We start from the raw sequence: 18604 nt of genomic DNA, 5'->3' as shown, positions 1-18604 counted from the left end.
TGTCAGATTTTTGGCTGATTTGACCCAAAAATTTTGATTCAAAATTCAATAGGTATTTTGATGGGGGTCGAGAAAGTTACAAGCCTTCATATTGAGCCATTGCTCGGAAAAGTCTGCCAATTATTAGTAGCAGTGAAATAAAGTGCTCAAAATTAGTTTTTGTCGGGATCCCGACAATTATATCCCGTGACCAATTCTTAGTTGTTTTATAAGAATATAAGAAACGTTTTAAACTTTTGTCATGGTTCCTGACCATTAAAAGTAAAAGTTAACTTTTTCCGTTAGAGCGGGTGATACTCTTTGAAATAATCATTCACTCAAAAAAAAACTATTTTTTAAAGGAACACGTTGCCTTGGATCGGACGAGTTGGTCTATAAAAAGGGTTTGTAACCGTTTTTTATAAAACGCATATGGTTGGAAAGATGTTTTAAAAGTAGAATACAATGATCCACACAAGTTTGCCTCAAAATTGCACGGTTTTCCTTTTACCTCGTCAACTAAACACGGTCGGCCATTTATGGGAGTCAAATTTTTGACTCCCATAAATGGCCGACCGTGTAAGTTCGCACAGTCAAAGGAAAACCACGCAATTTCGAGGCAAACTTGTGTGGATCATTGTTCTACTTTTAAAACATCTTTCCAACCATATGCATTTATAAAAAACCGGTTACAAACGTTTTTTATAGACCAACTCGTCCGATCCAAGGCAACGTGTTCCTTTAATGTTTGGGGCCAAAAATCTGACATAGCATCTTTAACCAGGGAGGGATGGCTGTGTTTATATGTGTGAGGGTCCCGGGGTAATTTGTTTTCTGTATTATAATTATGTTTAATTGCCGTCTTAAAAAAAAATGTCCTTATGTTATTAAAGATCCCCTTTTTTGAATCGATTTAGACGAAAAAGATCATTGAAAAACACTAGTGGTAGTGTTGGTGTAGGCCTACAGTGGGGGAAAAAATGCGACCAGGGTGTGGGGGCAGGGGGGGGGGGGTGGGGGTAGGGCCCGCCAATTTCATTGATTTATTAATTTCAATAAGACATATTATTTCATTGGTAAAAACACTCAGGTAAACATAAACTGGTCAACAAAAAAGGTAGCACCCGAAGGATTTAAAAACAACCTTTATTAATTACTTTCAAATAATGATGATGATGTAGACCCAGTAACTGGGGCGCTGTACTCCTTTTAAACAATTTTTGACTTCATCTGTCGTACTAGCTAGTACGACAGATGAAGTCAAAAATTGTTTAAAAGGAGTACAGCGCCCCTTTTAAACAATTTTTGACTTCATCTGTCGTACTAGCTAGTACGACAGATGAAGTCAAAAATTGTTTAAAAGGAGTACAGCGCCCCCGTTACTGGGTCTAATGATGATGATGTGCAGCTTCTTGTACTTTCTTCAAAATAACTTTTGTGAACACAAGAGGGGGCTATTTTGGCTTTCTAACTTTTTAACGACGTTGACACATTTTTTTTTTTACATCAACGAGCGTTGTAAAACTTTCGAGAATACAACCTTTCTTGAAAGACTTCATCAGAATGTAGTAATATGAACATGTAGTAGGTGAGTTGATATAATAACAATTATTCAACAAAGAATAAACATAGAAAATGGTTTAAAGAATGGGCAAGCCCTAAAAAAACTAACTTTTTATAAAATCAGAGCTAGGATTTGGAATCAAGTTGGATAGGCTAACACTACACTACAGTACGGGATATCAACATGATCAACCGGGTGTGTACACGTACGTTTCGGGGCCGGGTTTCGGGTCGCATACACGGCCGGGTAGAGTAGACCCATGGTGGTAGACCATAGAGAAAGAACCCACCTCTACTCTAGTCTTTGGGTAGACCGGGTACCAGAATTCAAGTTCGGAAGTATCATTGTAAATAATTATTATGAATCTTTGGATTTAAACAAAACATGTGTTAAAGCCATTGGACCCTTCCGGTTCAGAAAAAAAAAAAAAAAAGTTCACAGATTTACAAATAGTTTACAGGGTTTACAGAAGGTAATGGTAAAAGACTTCTCTTGAAATATTATTCCATGAAATGCTTTACTTTTTGAGAAAACATTAAAACAATTATCAATTCTCGACATCGAGAATTACGGATTTATAGTAAACACATGTCATGACATGGCGAAATGTGCTGAAACAAGGGTGGGTTTTTCCCGTTATTTTCTCCCAACTCCGATGACTGATTGAGCCTAAATTTACACAGGTTTGTTATTTTATTTAGAAGTTGTGATACACGAAGTGTGGGCCTTGCCTTGGACATTACTGTTTACCGAAAGTGTCCACTGGCTTTAACAAAACATGAAACGGCAAGCCGTTCGTATTTACCTTAAATATATTAACTAATATTAATAAAAAAATATATTAACTAATATTAATATTAGTGTTAATGTTAGTTAATATAATATTTAAGTTAAATACGAATGGCTTGCTGTTTCAGATTAGTTTGTTTACCCAACGCAATGGGTATGTCATGGAGATCTTTTTGTACAATATATTTTTTATTTCTTTCTCATTTTCTTACTTGTTTTTTACAATCAGATGTGGGGAGGCAGGTCAACGGACCACAGTAAATACTTTGCTTTTGCCTTCCTAATCCTAGCCCATCAGGAAGTATAGTTGCGATAACGTAACCGTCTCCTCCCTACGCCGTCGGGAGGGAGGAGGGTTATGTTATTGCAACTAATATGGAAGTATAGTTGTAATGTCATGATAATAATAGTAATAATAATTGGGTGATTCCTTGAATAAATATTTCTTGTGTTTTTGTGCACATCTCTTTCTGGAAAACTGATGAGCGACATTGCTTGTCTGATTATCTTTTCTAGAGAACTACCTTATCTTGAGTTGTTATCCAGAGGCTTCTGATCTTCAGGCCAACGTCAGGGAACGTCTAGCAGCCAAAATGAAGAGCATCCAAACAGCTTTTGTGTGTACCCTTCTAATTGCTATACTGTTCCTCTTTCTATCCATGATGTACTTAACCTTAAACAAGGGAATTTTTTCTGGTGACAAAAGGTAAGAGCGTAAACCTGGAGCGCGTTTTGGCGGTCGTAACTAATTACAGTTTCCGCCACTGGCCAGACTTGATTTACCAATGGCGAAATCAACCGAAACAGTTATTGGTTACTACCCCAAAAACACACCCCTGACTGGGTAAATTTGGTTGAACAAGGGAAAGTGGTAGTCCAACCTGGGACCTCTACCAGCTGAGCTATCTAGCCTCATGTTGGCCATCTGCCTATTTTGTTAAAATCTTTGTGTGGGGGTGCCAGTCAGAAGCCATTCAACCTGTGACTGCTGTTTAGACAAGTTTGTACTTTGTATCAGTGCAACAAAGTTGTAACTCATGGGAAAGGGTTGTTTTTTGTAGATTTGAAGATGGGCAATTTGTGTCAAACAACTTTGTTCCAAAAGGTACTGTATGAAAAAACAAACTTTTAAAGCAAAAATCTAATGAATTTTTTATTTGGGACTGGAAATGGAATAAGGGACTTTTGGAACACTACGCTGGCAGCAGACTTACCGGGTAAATCCATTTTTCCTTGGGAAAAGTGCGTATATTCAGAACTAAGTAAAGAATGGTAATTTACCTGGTAAGTCTGCTGCCACCTAGTGAACCTGCGAGGGTAGATGTTGATACGGCAGCTCAGGGCTGTATACTGCCGAGGGAGCTGAGAAAGATTTAAGGAATGTTATAGGCCAAATGACCAAGGCACTGATGTTAAGTGCATTGAGACGTACTGTGAAATCTTATTTTGTTCCAAAGTGGTTGTTTTTTTTGGACAGGGAACTGGTTTACTGTATAATTGCTCGTAACATGACATTAACTTGAATTTTTCTCGTAAACTTTACCACCCAACAGGATGAGTGGGAGAGATGCCATCCACATGTTGATGCACGCCTCCGTTCTCAAAAACAAAATCAACAAGATGGAAGGAGTCAGGTCAAATCTGGAGTTGCTTTTATCTCCCGAGGTGGAGCAAGAAAGGAACTTAAGCAACGATGGAGAAACTGACAAGATTCCCAAGACTAACACAAGCACTGAAAAGGATAACGGGAATATCTCATTACCTCTAACTGGAATAGATAACAAATCACATGGTGTTAATTTGAACCCAGACAACGGGAAAAACTCGGCACAAACCAGAAAAGATAACAAATCACCACCAGTTAATTTGAGCCTCGACCCCTCAAAGAATATCATTAAAGATGGAGGAAATCTTTCAAGTCTCCCCGTCAAAGTTGAAGACACTTGCAAAGAGAAGACGAACATTCTTCTCTTGAAGACCCACAAGACTGGAGGCTCGACTCTACAGAATGTTCTGTATCGCTTCGGAGACGTTCGAGATTTGACCTTTGCCCTACCGTTGACTGATGTGTACATGGGTAGTCCAGTGAAATTCAAGCCTTCGTTTGCGATTCGGTCACCGACAGGCCAGTACAACATTCTAGCGAATCATGCACGCTTCCATAAAGAAAGTAAGCTGACAAAGTTTTAAGTACTTATTTTTATCTTAAAGGGACATGTTGCCTTGGATTGGGGGCTTTGGGTCATGAACAAGTTTGAAAGCATTTGTTTTAAAATAACACACAGCACCCACAGCAATTGCCGTGGTGCCCTTTGCAAAGTTCCATAGAAATTTTTATTTTCCTCATAGAAGTCCCCTTTACCAGAGAAAAATTGCTGTGTTCCCTTCAAGAGTGAAATTCAAGTATGGTTGGAAAGATGTTTTAAAAGTTGAACAAGGATCCACACAAATATCCCTCTCCATTTTGTCAAGTCAACAATTTGGTTATCTATAAAATAGTGGACTGTGTGTAATTACACAAAATAATTATTAGCACAAAACCTTACTTGGTAATGACTAATGGGGAGAGGTTGATAGTATATAACATTGTGAGAAATGGCTCCCCTGAAGTGACGTAGTTTTCGAGAAAGAGGTAATTTTCCACGAATTTGATTTTGAGACCTCAAGTTTAGAGTTTGAGGTCTCGAAATCAAGCATCTGAAAGCACACAACTTCGTGTGACAAGGGTGTTTTTTATTTCATTCATGTCTCGCAACTTCGATGACCAATTGAGCTCAAATTTTCACAGGATTGTTATTTTATGCATATGTTGAGATACACAAAGTGAGAAGACTGGTATTTGACAATTACCAATTGTGTCCACTGTCTTTAAGTCCAGACTATTAAAAAGGTTTACCACAAGAAGTTGGAAACATGGACAATTTAACCTTTAAAACTTATAAATCTATTTTAGTGTATTATATTTGCTATTGTTGGTGTGTAGAACGCCTTGATCTTTTTTGGGGGGGAATTGCTCTATATAAGAGCTGGTTTTATAAACTTTTTTATTTTTCATACAGACATGAGGAAAATAATGGCCCCAGGCGCCAAGTTCATCACAATCCTCCGCTACCCGCCCAAGCAATTTGAAAGTACCTACAGCTACTACAAAATGGAACGCCGGATGAAATGCTCCCTGGAAACTTTCGCAGCTTCTCCGAAGAGCTTCTACAATTATGAGAAGGAGAGAAACTCTCGTCATAGCAGCCTCAACCCGATGCTGTATGATCTTGGATTGGACATTCTAGCCATGAATGACCCTGTGAAGGTTCAGAACTGGATCCATTACATCGATGATGCATTTGACTTGGTCCTGATCGCTGAGTATCTTAAGGAGTCGTTGATTCTACTTAAAGAGATGATGTGCTGGTCTTTTGATGACATCATCTACTTCACTAGCAACGCTCGCAGCGGTATGCTCATTAAGCAGCTTTCAAATGCAACGACGAACAATCTTCTGAACTGGCTGGACGGGGACGTCCGTCTCTACCGCCATTTCAACACCACGCTCTGGAACAAGATCCGACAGTATGGGGTGGATCGCATGGCTGCCGATGTCGCTGAGCTTGATCGTCGGAATGAGAAGCTCAGTCAACGTTGCGTCAAGGGAAAAACAAAAGTATCTGAAATGGGAGGAAATACAATTATTGAGAGATATATCCTGAGACCGGAAGCTGCTCGAGATATAACTTGTAAGAGAATAACGTATTCCGCTTACAGCTACTTGACATCCCTAAGGCATAAGATGAACATGCGTCGACCTAAGAAGATAGAAGGTGCCAATTAGGAAGGGTTGTGGTGTCAGTGTTCTCCCTTAGCAGTGGTCCACTAGCAAAGTGGCTATTAAAGCACATTAGGACAGGTGAAAATTCTCTCCAAGTTGGCCAGCTGGCTAGTTCGGTGTTTAAAAAAAGCATTCCTATTTAATATGAATAATGGGCAAGTGCAAAAGCTGACTGAAGAGTGACATAAAATATTGGCCCGTCACCCCAAAAAATACAGGTAAACCGTGGGCACTCTTTGGGAAAACCGAAAACCAGGCGTGCTTCCCTGCCAAAACTTCAAAGTGGGCCTCTTTTTGCTCATTAATCAATAAAAGCTTTCACAATAACATCATCTTCTCACTTATGTCGAGAACAAAACTTTATAATTTCCCAGAGTACTGTGGAGCAGCAAGGCCATTTTCATTTTGCAAAGGGCACTTCCATTGGAAAATCTACTAAATGAGAAACTTTTGAAGGGGCACAAAGGCCAAGACCAGGGGCAGCAGAGGCCATGCATGGCCTGCGTGTTATTCATTCTATTTTTTTGCTGAAAATAAAGATGGTGTCCCTACATGTTTATTCAAATCATCCCAGTACTGAAAAGTGCCATGCACTTTGAAAACAAAATACATTCTTTGTGGAAGGAAGCTAGAAAAAGCCATCATCATTTACTTTTAATAATTAATTACCATGTTTGCATTGTTAATATGTAGCTTAACCTTCCTACTGTTTGACCAGTGAATATCATCCACATGGTTTTGACTGATGTCAGCCTGTAACATGATTTCTATAAAGCTTGCTTAGTAGCAAATTGTTTTGCTTAGAAAAGCTGAGTGTGACACCAGTTGCTTCATGTACAACGTAAACATCATGGAATTTTTGCTGCTAACCAGTTTCTTGCTTACCAAGATTTGTCTGTTATTAGCAAGTTTTTATGCTTACAATCTCGCTTAAACTGGGCACATTAATAGTCACCGTGAATAGGAGGGGGTGAAGAGTCTTTTAAAAGTTTAGAAAGAAATATTTAAGGTTACTGGGCTTAGCTTGTGGCTGTTTTATTTTTTATGGAATAAAAGTCTTTCATATTTATTTGGTATTTTTATAAGGTTATGGGTTTATTGTTTACCATTAGAAAAAGTAATGCCTGTTATAAGGACTGTTAGAAGACGCTTTCTACTTAAAGGTAGTGGACACTATCAACTATTGGTAAGAATTACTCAAAATAATTATTTGCATAAAACCTTAATTGGTAACGAGTAATGGGGAGAGGTTGATAGTATAAAACAGTGTGAGAAACGACTCCCTCTGAAGTGATATAGTTTTCGAGAAAGAAGTAATTTCCGAGACCTCGGATTTAGAATTTGAGGTCTCGAAATCAAGCATCTGAAAGCACACAACTTCGTGTTTTTTTCTGTCATAGTTACCACGCAACTTTGACGACCAATTGAGCTAAATTTTTCTCAGGTGTGTTATTTTATGCATATGTTGAGATACACCAAGTGAGAAGACTTATCTTTGACAATTACCAATAGTGTCCAGTGTCTTGAAAGGCAGGGTATACTTTTGATAATTATCAAAAACCAGTACTCTTTTGATGTATCCTAAAATATGCATACAAAAAAAAAAAAAACCCTGTGAAAATTTTGGCTCAACTGGTCATTCAAGTTGCAAGCAATTAATGAAAGAAAAAAAAACCTTGTTGCATTGCTTTCAGATGCCTGAGAAATGCTTTGGGTTTTGGCAATATTTTCTCAAAAACCTGACCACCATTTGAAATGAAATTTTCACATGTTTTTTTATTTAATACTTTTACCTTTAAATAGGATTAAAACAAATTGAACGGTTTCAAAAACCGAAGGTATACTTTGCCTCTAAACACCTGGCTAGGAGAATGCAGTTAGAAATGACAACAGGTGTACCATGCTCACACAGCATTATTTTTAAATAGAATAAAATATATAAATAAATAAGTACTTTTGTTTGGAATATTAGCAGCTGGCTTTGCCAATAATTTAATCAGGAATTCTCCTGTAGCAGTACTAAATGATTAAATTGACAATGAAAACAGCAGATGGCTGACGTGTACGGGTTAGTGGTGTGTTTACAAATAAAATAAATCACAAGGCCCAACTTGTTTGTTTTGTTGACAGAACGGGGAACAGTAATCATTAAAAGCCTCTCCCAACTCAATATAAATATCTGTGGAAATCTCATCTAATATTATTTAACAGGGGTGGATTTCACAAAGAGTTAAGACTAGTCATACTCCTCCAAACTTAGGGCTAGACTTACATTTTGAATAACTCCTAAAGAGACTTAGGATTAGTCTAAGGCCGTGTCCGAAACGACGACTTCAAATACAGCTATGTCTAGATCAGCGTGTCTGGCAGTGTTGAAGAATAGGCAGATGGGCCAGTCTAGTCGTAGCTGTAGCGGAAGTCGCCGTTTCGGACACAGCCTTAGTTAGAACTATGTAAAATCAACCTGAGGGCCCAATTTCATAGAGCTGCTTAAAAGCAGACTCTTGCTTAAATAAATTCTGTGCTAAGCAAAAGTTAGCAGGAGACCAGTCAAATGCCGTGGAATGTGATGTGGTAGTCTGGCTGGTTACATTATTCTGGTAAACATAATTTTGTTGTGCCTATGTGTTCTATGAAATTAGGCCCAGGACTCAAACTTTGGGTTAAATTCCACAAAACGACAGGGTTTGTAGCTAAACATTGCAACCTGACCAGAATTTATATTAAATAATCTTGATAAGAAAGAAATGTCTTGCTAAAAGTTAAAAATTAAATCTGTTTTTATTGTAACAAGCACTATGGGTATAACTTTGCATATCTTTGCATATATTTTTATACTTAACATAATTCAAAGAAGTTTACTAGACTCAAAAGTCAACAATTTGAAAATAAGTTCTTGGTTTTAAAGGCAGTGGACACTATTGGTAAATACTCAAAACAATTATTAGCACAAAACCTTACTTGGTAACTAGTAATGAGGAGAGGTTGATAGTATAAAACATTGTGAGAAATGGCTCCCTCTGTAGTGACGTACTTTTTGAGAAAGAAGTAATTTTCCATGAATTTGATTTCGAGACCTCAGATTTAGAATTTGGGGTCTCGAAATCAAGCATCTGAAAGCACTTCGTGGGACAAGGGTGTTTTTTCTTCCATTATTATCTCGCAACTTTGACTACCAATTGAGCTCAAAGTTTCACAGTTATGTGTATTTATGCATAATTATGTTGAGATACACCAAGTGAGAAGACTGGTCTTTGACAATTACCTATAGTGTCCAGTGTCTTTAAGCGTGTACATGTATGTTGAGATACACCAAGTGAAAAGACTGGTCTTTGACAATTACCAATAGTGTCCAGTGTCTTTAAAGATATTACACAGTGACATAAATGTTATTATTTAAGTCTTCAAAAAGAATTCACTGAAACCTTTGATGGTGTTAATTTAAAACTAAAAGTCAAATACAATGTTTTCTTTGTACAAAGAGTTTACTTTTCTGTTAAGCCAATCGTGTAATGTGAACCAAAAATTGAAACAACCAACTTTATGGTGTTTAAATATCTTTGGGAAGGTATAAGTTTGTTGGTAGTCACTGTTAATAAAATGAATGGCAAGAAAAACTTGCTTAGAAGTAGAGCAGCTTTTGATATTACAAAGTATTTTGAGAATCTGTTTACTTTGAAGTAATGTGGTTATGGGAAAGATACATATCCCCCAGAGATTGAATCTGATAAGCGTTTCTGTCAGGAACGTTCCTCAAAATGTGTCTTATATAACCGCTCTATTTTTTAGGCATTTTATTGTATCTTTGACAAGATTATATGGAATAAGGTTGTTTTAAAAACGTTCTTTTAAAATTCAATTTTGTTTGCAATAATTGTCCTGTGTTTTGCTGTATTCTATGTTAAGTTTGTAAAGTTTCATCTGGTATTTTTTGACTGGTATTCAATAAATCTCTACTCTATACTTGGGTATAATTTTGTAGATTTGTTTGTGTCTTTTGTCTTTTTTGCCATTGCTGTGTCACATTGGTTGATATTCGGGGTGGCACGGTTGGCTTGTGCGTAAAGCGCTCGCCTCTCACCAAGGTGACCCCGGTTCGATTCCCGGTCGGGCCATATGTGAGTTGAGTTGTGCGTTGGTTTTCTGCTGTGCCACGAGGGTTTTCCAGACCATCCGGTTTTCCTCCCTCAGGAAAAAGTCAAACACTTTCGATCTTGGCTGTGCTCAGTGGTCATAATGGGTTGATGTGGCTGGCAGCTGAATGCCTCTTGCATGCCTGCTTCTCGAACACGCTGTAGCCGCGTCCTTCTTAGCTCTTAGCTGCGAGTAAGGATTATTAGCCCCCAAATTATTATTATTCGGTCCTTCCCTTCCTCTAGTTATACTATAATAAATAAATAAAAATGATTGAAGGCCTGAATGGAACCTTTTTTTTGTAAAATACAGAATAGGCCTAAATACTTGAGGCCATATAAATGAGTATTTCAAATGTTTACAAAATAAAAAATAGTGAAGAAATAGGGCCTTAGGCCTATGGTTTTATATTTTGTGTGTGTGATCAATCCGGATAATATGTTGCCTTAAATTCAAGCATAATCTGCTTCTCTTTTCATAAAGTAACAAAATAATTTCCAATGATTATACTGAACACAAAATAAAGTACATGTTTTTGGGTGATAAAATAGATAATGACACCTGTTGTTATAACTTATAATATAAGGGTTAGACAACAGAGGGCGCTCTACTGGAAAAAACAACAATAACACGTCAGTTTTCGTCGGAAACCTAGACTCACAAAACGGGAAGAGGAAAACATAAGCAGACGGTGGCCAGACTATAAACACTTTATTTTATTTTCTAGCAATCTCATCAACGCAATGTCGACATTTAGATTTCTTTGCTTCTAAATAAAAAAAAAGACCGGTAGAAACTTCAGAATGTCAGAGGAGGAAGTTGCTTCTGAGGGGGCGGGTATCTTCGAGAACAGAGAACTACCACCAGAAGGGAACCAAGAACCCAAGTCTGTGTCTGATGGATTTAATTTTGGTTTGTATTTTTTTGTTCTGCTGTTTTTAAGTTTACAGTAAAGTGTTACTTTTTACTGTTATTGTTAAATGTTTGTGTATTTCCTCTGCTACATTTTGTAGCTGTATAGAAATATCACATGTTTGAGAAGCCATGATGTGATGATGTTGTAAGCAGACAAATGTACAGTTTTTTATTTAATATAAATATTATATAGTAATAAACATGTCATGGGGGGGGGGGGTGTCAGACATGGACCACTCGACCAGTCCTTCCCATCATTCTTCAATCATTTTAGTTCCCTGTAGAACTTGTGATAATCAATCAAAACTCTTCATCCTCCTGACCTGACGACAGTGTCCGAACGGCTGTCAGGGGGATGGAGGGTTACGATTATTAAAATTAATAACAATAATATTTGTAATGCGCATGTATCCACCCTGCTGGGTGTTGCAACTCCCCTTGCCGTATCATCAATCAGTTGTCCGCTGATCAATAGCAAATTAATATTAATGAAATAATAACAAAATATAGCATGAGGACCAGTCAAAATGTTCTCCGACCAAGTGGTCTGGGGAAAAGTTTCCGTATGGCGCCACCACTTTTTCATTCGAAATAAAATAATATAGTATCTAATTTACCTCATTGACATATCCATTTGTAAAAATGAGTGAAAAAGTGGTGGCGCCATACGGAAAGTTATCCTGGTCTGGCTCCTGACGTGTAGTTTAATATTAGTGTCGAAAAGCGATTCTATAGTATAGACTAGACGCGTTTGTGCTATAGTTTGTACGGCAGTACAGCTCCCCAGTAACTGGATCTAGCTCCACTGCCAGTCCTATTGTGATAACATAACCTTCCTCTCGAGGTCGTCGGGAGGAGGGTTACATTATTGCAACTATGCCAGTCCTGAAGTGACATAGTTTTCGAGAAAGAAGTAATTTTCCACGAATTTGATTTTGAGACCTTAAGTTTAGAATTTGAGATCTCAAAATCAACCATCTAAACGCACACAACTTCATGTGACAAGGTTTTTTTTCTTTTCATTATTATCACGCAAGTTCGATGACCGATTGAGCTCCAATTTTCACAGGTTTGTTATTTCATACATATGTTGAGTTACACCAACTGTGAAGGTAGCCTTGCTCAAGGCAGTCGAATTATTCACTCCGAAAAAAGATTGCTGTTGTATAAAACCCATTCACTATGCGTAACATCGCACGACACTGTGCCCCCGTACACTATCCGCATGCGGAGGCCGTGTCGGCCTGACGGCCTCCGCATGCGGTTAGTGGTACGAGTGTGATGACTTGTGTGAACAGTATTCGTACGATCTGACAGTGTGTATACGGGTGGGTCATGCGGTGTGATTGCAAGCACCACGAACAGGGTATACGGGTGGGTTTACAGCGGCGTCTGTTCGGAGCGAATAATGCGACTGCCTTGAGCAAGGCTACTGTGAAGGCTAGTCTTTGACAATTACCAATAGTGTCCACTGTCTTTAAGCTCTTCACAAAATAATGTTGTAACTTTTCTATTTTCTGTTTTTTTTTTTGCAGTGTCAGAGTTCTTTGCTGAATATGGATGGTACATTCTTTTAGCAGCTATCGTGTTGGCGTACCTACAGAACCGATTCGGCTCCAAGATTAATAAATGGCAGCAGAAACGGAGTAACGAGAGTGGTCTAGCACATTATGGTGAGAAGATAGATCTTCATCTAGAACTACAGGCATTGATTTCACCAAACTCTTCCTAACTTAAGATTAATCTTAGGACTTAGGACGAGTCCCAACCCTGTACTGTAGCATGCAGACCTTAAGATTGATCCTACGTTAGGACGAGTTACTCGTCCTAACTCGAGATAGGATTAATCCTAGCATTTCGTGAAATCGGATGCAGGCTCCCTGTTGAGCCAGTAGCTTTAGGAGTCCAACATTTTGGACTTATAATCACAAGGTTGTGGGTTCAAATCCCCTAAGCTAAACGCCGATTTCACAATGCCTAGAATAAATGTTGTTGTGTAGTTACTGAATCACAGTTTCTTGATTTGTGCAACTCAAAATCATAGACGTTGAACCAGTGTATGTATGAGAGAGATTGGCTGTTGCCAGCTTGGTGTTTTTATCCCCTTGTGGGAGTTTGCCTTGACGGAAAGATCATCTAAACAAACAAATAATCAAATAAACATTGTTCATTAGAGGATTCAGGTACTTTTTCAAAATGTCCACTGATTTACATTAAACCCACACAGTTTGAAGATATTGATAGTATAAAAGCTTCCCTTAAAATCTTACTAACTGAGGTGCAGTATTTTTTGAGAAATGAGTAAAACAAGTCACAAAATAATTGTCTCAGTGAGACAAATAACCAAATAAACATTGTACCTTTATGCATTGAAAAGCAACAACTTATTTTAGATGAAATTTGGTTCCTTGCAGATGCAGCCACTGTGCTTTCCAGACAAGAGGCAATGGCCAAAGCCAGGCAACGAATGCAAGATGAATACAACGTCAAAGCAGCAGAGCGCGCAGAGAAAGAAAAACTGGTAGGCTGGCACTCCTATTCAAAAATATACAACTCTAGTTTTCTGCACCAAGTTCATACCAGGTCTGGAGCTACACGGAGCCCACAGAGGCCTTGACCTCTGGTCTTAACCTTGGTGCCCCTTAAAAAGTTTCCAATAGATTTTAAGATATCGAGAAAAATAGGGAGACCACCAACAAAGGTCTAGATAGCTCAGCTGGTAGAGCGCCAGCACCTTAATCCAGAGGTCGTTGATCAAATCAGGCTCTAGTCAATTTTCTTTGTTCAACCCCAAATCATCTTTTTCATTGCTGTATTTATTTGTCCAACCTTACAGAGGGAGGAGGAAAAAAGACGAGAAAAGATTGAAGATTGGGAGCGACACAAACAAGGCCAGGGTTATAGGTCTAAGAAACTCAATAAGGATATCCCATCTCCGACTGGTGGAGAAGCCTCTGGAGTAGCTAGCAAAGACAAATCTAAAAAGCCATCGCTAAGACCAGGTGAGTCTAAGATAAAAATGTAACATCAAGACGATTGTAAGTCAACATCCAAGATGGTGGACTCTGATGAAGGAGGCATGATCCCATCAGGGATGACAAGTGTCAGACTTTTATCTGAATTCGCATTTTTCAAATCTACTTAATAAAAAAATAATCCTGTATTATTTTCAAAATAAATATATCTGGCTCTTTGATCTACTCCTCTAGTGCTAACATTACTACTGTTTGCAAAACCTCACTGGAATCTTCAACATCAGGGGTGGATTTCACAAAGAGTTAGGACTAGTCTTATCTCGAGTTAGGACAAGTAACTCGTCCTAACTTAGGATTAATCTTAAGGTCTGCATGCTACAGTGCAGGAATGGGACTCGTCCTAAGTCCTAAGATTAGTCTTAAGTTAGGAAGAGTTTTGTGAAATCGACGGCAGGGGTTGCCAAAAGGTGGAAACAACATCATTCATTGTACCTCATAAGAGAAGATCACCAGTAGTTTTCACCCCTGATCCCATGTAAAACATAATCAGTTAAGTAGGATTGGAAACTTTGCATGGTGGAAATCTGATATAGAAAGGTTTGCGGTGACACCATGTAATGAGTTTGGGGTGGTTCTGAAAAGAATTGTTGGTTTCAACTTGACGTTTCGATCAGTATGCTCTGATCGTCTTCTTGAGAAAACTGGACTCTGATGCTGCATGCTTGTGGAGGTGGATAAGCTTGGTGATGCACGAAGGCGGGAAATAGAGGCGGGAATGGAGCTCGGTGATGCGTGGTGGAACCTGCTGTGACGCTTTGGGTGGTGTGTAGGGGGGGGGGGTGTGCTCACTGAACTGTGTCAGTAGGATCAAGCACAGGGGATAGTTAGGGTGTGGGGCCTGTGGATTTGCCTGTGGATTTTGTTCACAGAACTGGGGAAAGTACCGAGTATAAAGTGCCTAATACATGTCGATGTACGGGTAAAAACAAAATTATATTTTGTATCCCTTATGCTAAAAAAAAAAAAACTTTAATATTTGTTTTTGTTTTGTTTTTCCTCCAAGCTTATAACCCAATGACGGGAGGATCGGGCTCAGGATTCAGACCGGCAAGAAGTCGATTCAGCGGGGGTGGTGGCCGCGGTGCATGAGGTTAAAGGTTGTATGCTAAACAAATTGATCATGTGACACAAGAGGCTGTCTTGATTGGATGGTTTGCAAGGTCTGGGGTGGATTTCAGAAAAAAAAACCTGACTAGTCTCAGACTAGTCTCACTCGAGTTAGGACGAGTAACTCTAACTTAGAACTAGCCTGAAGGACTAATCTAAGTAAGGATTAACTTTGTGAAATCTACCCCTTTTTGCTCTTGAAGACCCCATTCCAAATTCACTCTCAACCAATCAGTTCAGCCTGGTAGAGTCACATGATTCATGTTTTGCATACATAATTTTGAAAGACAACTTTCGGCTCTCTCACTGGGAACAAAATATTAAATGAGGCTAAGTAGATTTGTAAATTTTGATCTCACTTCAAGGGAAGAACACAAGGTCAATGACTAAAAAGAGGGAAAGTTTAATAAAGTAACAACAAAAAAGGTACATATTTTACAAGAAACGAGCATTCCGTGAGAGAGCTGAAATTTTGTCAAGCAGAGGTTGATGGTTATGGAACAAACTAGTTATGGTTGCAGGTAGTGGACCATTTGCATGGGTCAGGCTATAATGATTGGATCGCTCGTTGCGAATTTGTGACATCAAAATTCGTGGGAAGTATCCTTAGGGTAAAAAAGGCACAGCGAGATCAGAACACCCTTGGAAATGAGGTCGAGACCTCTCTGATTTTTAACCTGACCTTAATACGGTCCCCTGTAACCATTTCTTGACCATCCATCTGTATGACGTGCGATGCATAAAAGGCGATAAGCCAGTGCATCAGACCGATGAAAAACCTCTGGTGTCAATTATTATCTCTTTTAAAAAACATCTTATAATTAATAAAGAAAAGTGTTCAAAAAGGGTCTACAACATGAGGTAGAATGTACTGTAGATAGCTAGTGGTATTGAACTTCAATCCAGTGCCCAAATTCATGTTCATAGAGCTACTTCAAAGGAATGTTGCAGAATTGGTAAGAAACAAAATCATGAAGATCACAGATTTACATCAAACTTACACGGTCTAATGATGATAGTAGAAAACATGCCTAGAAATATTTAAGACAAATGTCACATTTGGTGAGAAATTAATAATCTAATTTCACGTTTGGAGTTTATCGCTCACTGAGCGTTTTATTCATTTTTTTTTCTTCCATCGATGTCATGCAAAATGTGTAATCGGTTTTTTATCATTTTCTCGTGACCCAGATGGCCGAACGATCTCAAACTTCTACAGGTTTGTCAGTGTATGTATATGGTGGATTACATAAAGTGCTTACACTGTCAACAACTGCTTTGTAGCAAAACCAATTCTGTAAAGTTCCTTTAAGCACAACGAGTAGCTAAGCATAAGTACAATTTGTGACTGATATCTCGCTCATTTCTGCTGAGCAGAATTTTTTTTAGCAATATTTTCTGCTTAAGCAGCTCTTTGAAATTTATTACCATTGCCCACTCAATGTGACTCCTTTGAGCGGGCTGCGCTCTTTCATGACTCTGCTACCTGCGGAATTCTGCGCTTATGATCACCTTTCACCGCTTGCACGGCAAGCACTCAAATATCTGCGGTGAGCGTATTGAATGCCTAGTAATGTGGAGTACACACACACACAAGCCAAAATTCCCTGCTAATCTGTGAAATACGCTTGACGTAAGGGTCGATTCTTTGCTTACGGTAAGCAGCGCCATGAAATTGGGCCTTGGGGTGGTTACTTATACTATTATAATTTAAATTTTAAAAATATTATTGTTTGTTCGCCAACATTGATCAGGGGTCGGTAAAACCCCTGAAGTTTTTGAAATTTTTACAAGTGATAGAGTTTTTACATGTGAGTGCATTTTTTTATTTGGGGAAAAACACTTCATCAGAAGTCCAAAAATAACTTGTCCACTTAGCTGGTCTGTTCATCAGGGACAACTTTCTGGAACACGACTTCATTAAAGAGGGAAATAGTCCGTTGTGGTTTTAGTTTGAACTTTACGACCACAGGCTTGGGATTTCATCTTTGAGAGGGTAAGGCCATTTTTATTTTGCAAAAAGAACTTTCATAGGAAAATCTATGGGAATTTTTTTGAAGGCCGAGGCTAAGACCGGGAAACAAAGGCCAAGACAAGGGGTAACAAAGGTCATGACCCCTGTGTCCTTTGTGTAGTTCCAGGCCAGTAATCAGTAAGGTTTCAGACTATAGTTAAAGCCATTATGGACTATCGGAACAGAAAACAAAATAAAAGTTAACAGATTGACAAATAACTTACAGGGTTTACAGAAGGTAATGGTGAAAGACTTCTCTTGAAATATTATTCCATGAAATGCTTTACTATTTGAGAAAACATTCAAACAATTACCAATTCTCGATGGCGAGAATTATTTTAAACACGTGTCATGACACAGCGAAACATGCGGAAACAAAGGTGGGTTTTCCCGTTATTTTCTCCTGACTCTGATGACCAAAACTGTTTACCGAAAATTTCCAATGGCTTTAAGCAATGACAGTGTTTATCCTTGCCAATTATATACAGTGGACTCTCATTATAACAAGATCGCTGGGACCAGCCAAATTACCTCTTTTTTAAAGGAACGTTGTTACAAGAGGACAACAAAACAAAGAAACACAAAGCAGAAATGAGATTCAGGACTTGAGAATGTTCTCTTTATGAGCTGAGCATCTCTAGTGCTCTTTATATTGAGGGTCGACTGCAACACCTTTAAAGACACTGGACACCTTTGGTAATTGTCAAAGACCAGTCTTCTCGCTTGATGTTTCTCAACATATGCACAAAATAACAAACCTGTGAAAATTTGAACTCAATTGGTTGTCAAAGTTGCAAGATAATAATGGAAGAAAAAACACCCTTGTCACACGACACAGTTGTGTGCTTTTTTATGCTTGATTTCGGGACTTCAAAATCAAATTTAATTATTTTATTGGAAAATTACTTCTTTCTCAACAACTACGCTACTTCAGAGGGAGCCGTTTCTAAGTAAGGTTTTATGCTAACAATTATTTTGTGTACTTACCAATAGTGTCCAGTGCCTTTAAAGCCATTTCACAAGTTCTGAGAAGTGTCAGACTGAGCGGTGTCATATTTAAGATAATTATTTGTTAAAACTAAACATTCTGATAAAAATAAAACCCTTCTCATCTGTGGAGTCATACAATTCTAATCCTTTTCAGATTCATTTTTATTCAGGATTGACAATAGCGCTTGATTTTTTAAAATCAAGTAAACCTAACAACATTTTATTTTGCCCTCCAACTATTTTTTTAGGCCTTT

The 18604-nt window shown here is 38.3% G+C and overlaps 2 protein-coding genes across 2 annotated transcripts; both read left to right on the top strand.

The window, feature by feature from the left end:
* Nucleotides 1-1461: 1461 nt before the first annotated feature.
* LOC139951878 (galactosylceramide sulfotransferase-like) lies at nt 1462-10118 on the top strand. Its single transcript, XM_071950957.1, has 4 exons — nt 1462-1567; nt 2849-3038; nt 3886-4502; nt 5392-10118. Exons 2-4 carry the CDS (start codon nt 2926-2928, stop codon nt 6156-6158), a joined length of 1497 nt encoding a protein of 498 aa, XP_071807058.1. The 5' UTR covers nt 1462-1567; nt 2849-2925; the 3' UTR covers nt 6159-10118.
* An 869-nt stretch (nt 10119-10987) lies between these two features.
* LOC139951877 (selenoprotein S-like) lies at nt 10988-18488 on the top strand. The gene is made up of 5 exons (XM_071950956.1): nt 10988-11201; nt 12740-12877; nt 13619-13725; nt 14041-14206; nt 15243-18488. The coding sequence occupies exons 1-5, from the start codon at nt 11093-11095 to the stop codon at nt 15326-15328; spliced, it is 606 nt and encodes a 201-aa protein (XP_071807057.1). The 5' UTR covers nt 10988-11092; the 3' UTR covers nt 15329-18488.
* The last annotated feature ends 116 nt before the right edge of the window (nt 18489-18604 follow it).

Source organism: Asterias amurensis, chromosome 19 (genome assembly GCF_032118995.1).
Source record: "Asterias amurensis chromosome 19, ASM3211899v1".
NCBI classification, from domain to species: Eukaryota; Metazoa; Echinodermata; class Asteroidea; order Forcipulatida; family Asteriidae; genus Asterias; species Asterias amurensis.
This window is presented reverse-complemented; position numbering and strand designations above follow the sequence as displayed.

Coding starts and splice junctions, on each gene's coding strand:
- LOC139951878 (XM_071950957.1), top strand. CDS start 2,926: ATGAAGAGCATCCAAACAGCTTTTGTGTGTACCCTTCTAATTGCTATA. Junction 3,039..3,885: donor ATTTTTTCTGGTGACAAAAG/GTAAGAGCGTAA, acceptor ACCACCCAACAG/GATGAGTGGGAGAGATGCCA. Junction 4,503..5,391: donor TGCACGCTTCCATAAAGAAA/GTAAGCTGACAA, acceptor TTTTTCATACAG/ACATGAGGAAAATAATGGCC.
- LOC139951877 (XM_071950956.1), top strand. CDS start 11,093: ATGTCAGAGGAGGAAGTTGCTTCTGAGGGGGCGGGTATCTTCGAGAAC. Junction 11,202..12,739: donor GTCTGATGGATTTAATTTTG/GTTTGTATTTTT, acceptor TTTTTTTTGCAG/TGTCAGAGTTCTTTGCTGAA. Junction 13,726..14,040: donor GCGCAGAGAAAGAAAAACTG/GTAGGCTGGCAC, acceptor CCAACCTTACAG/AGGGAGGAGGAAAAAAGACG.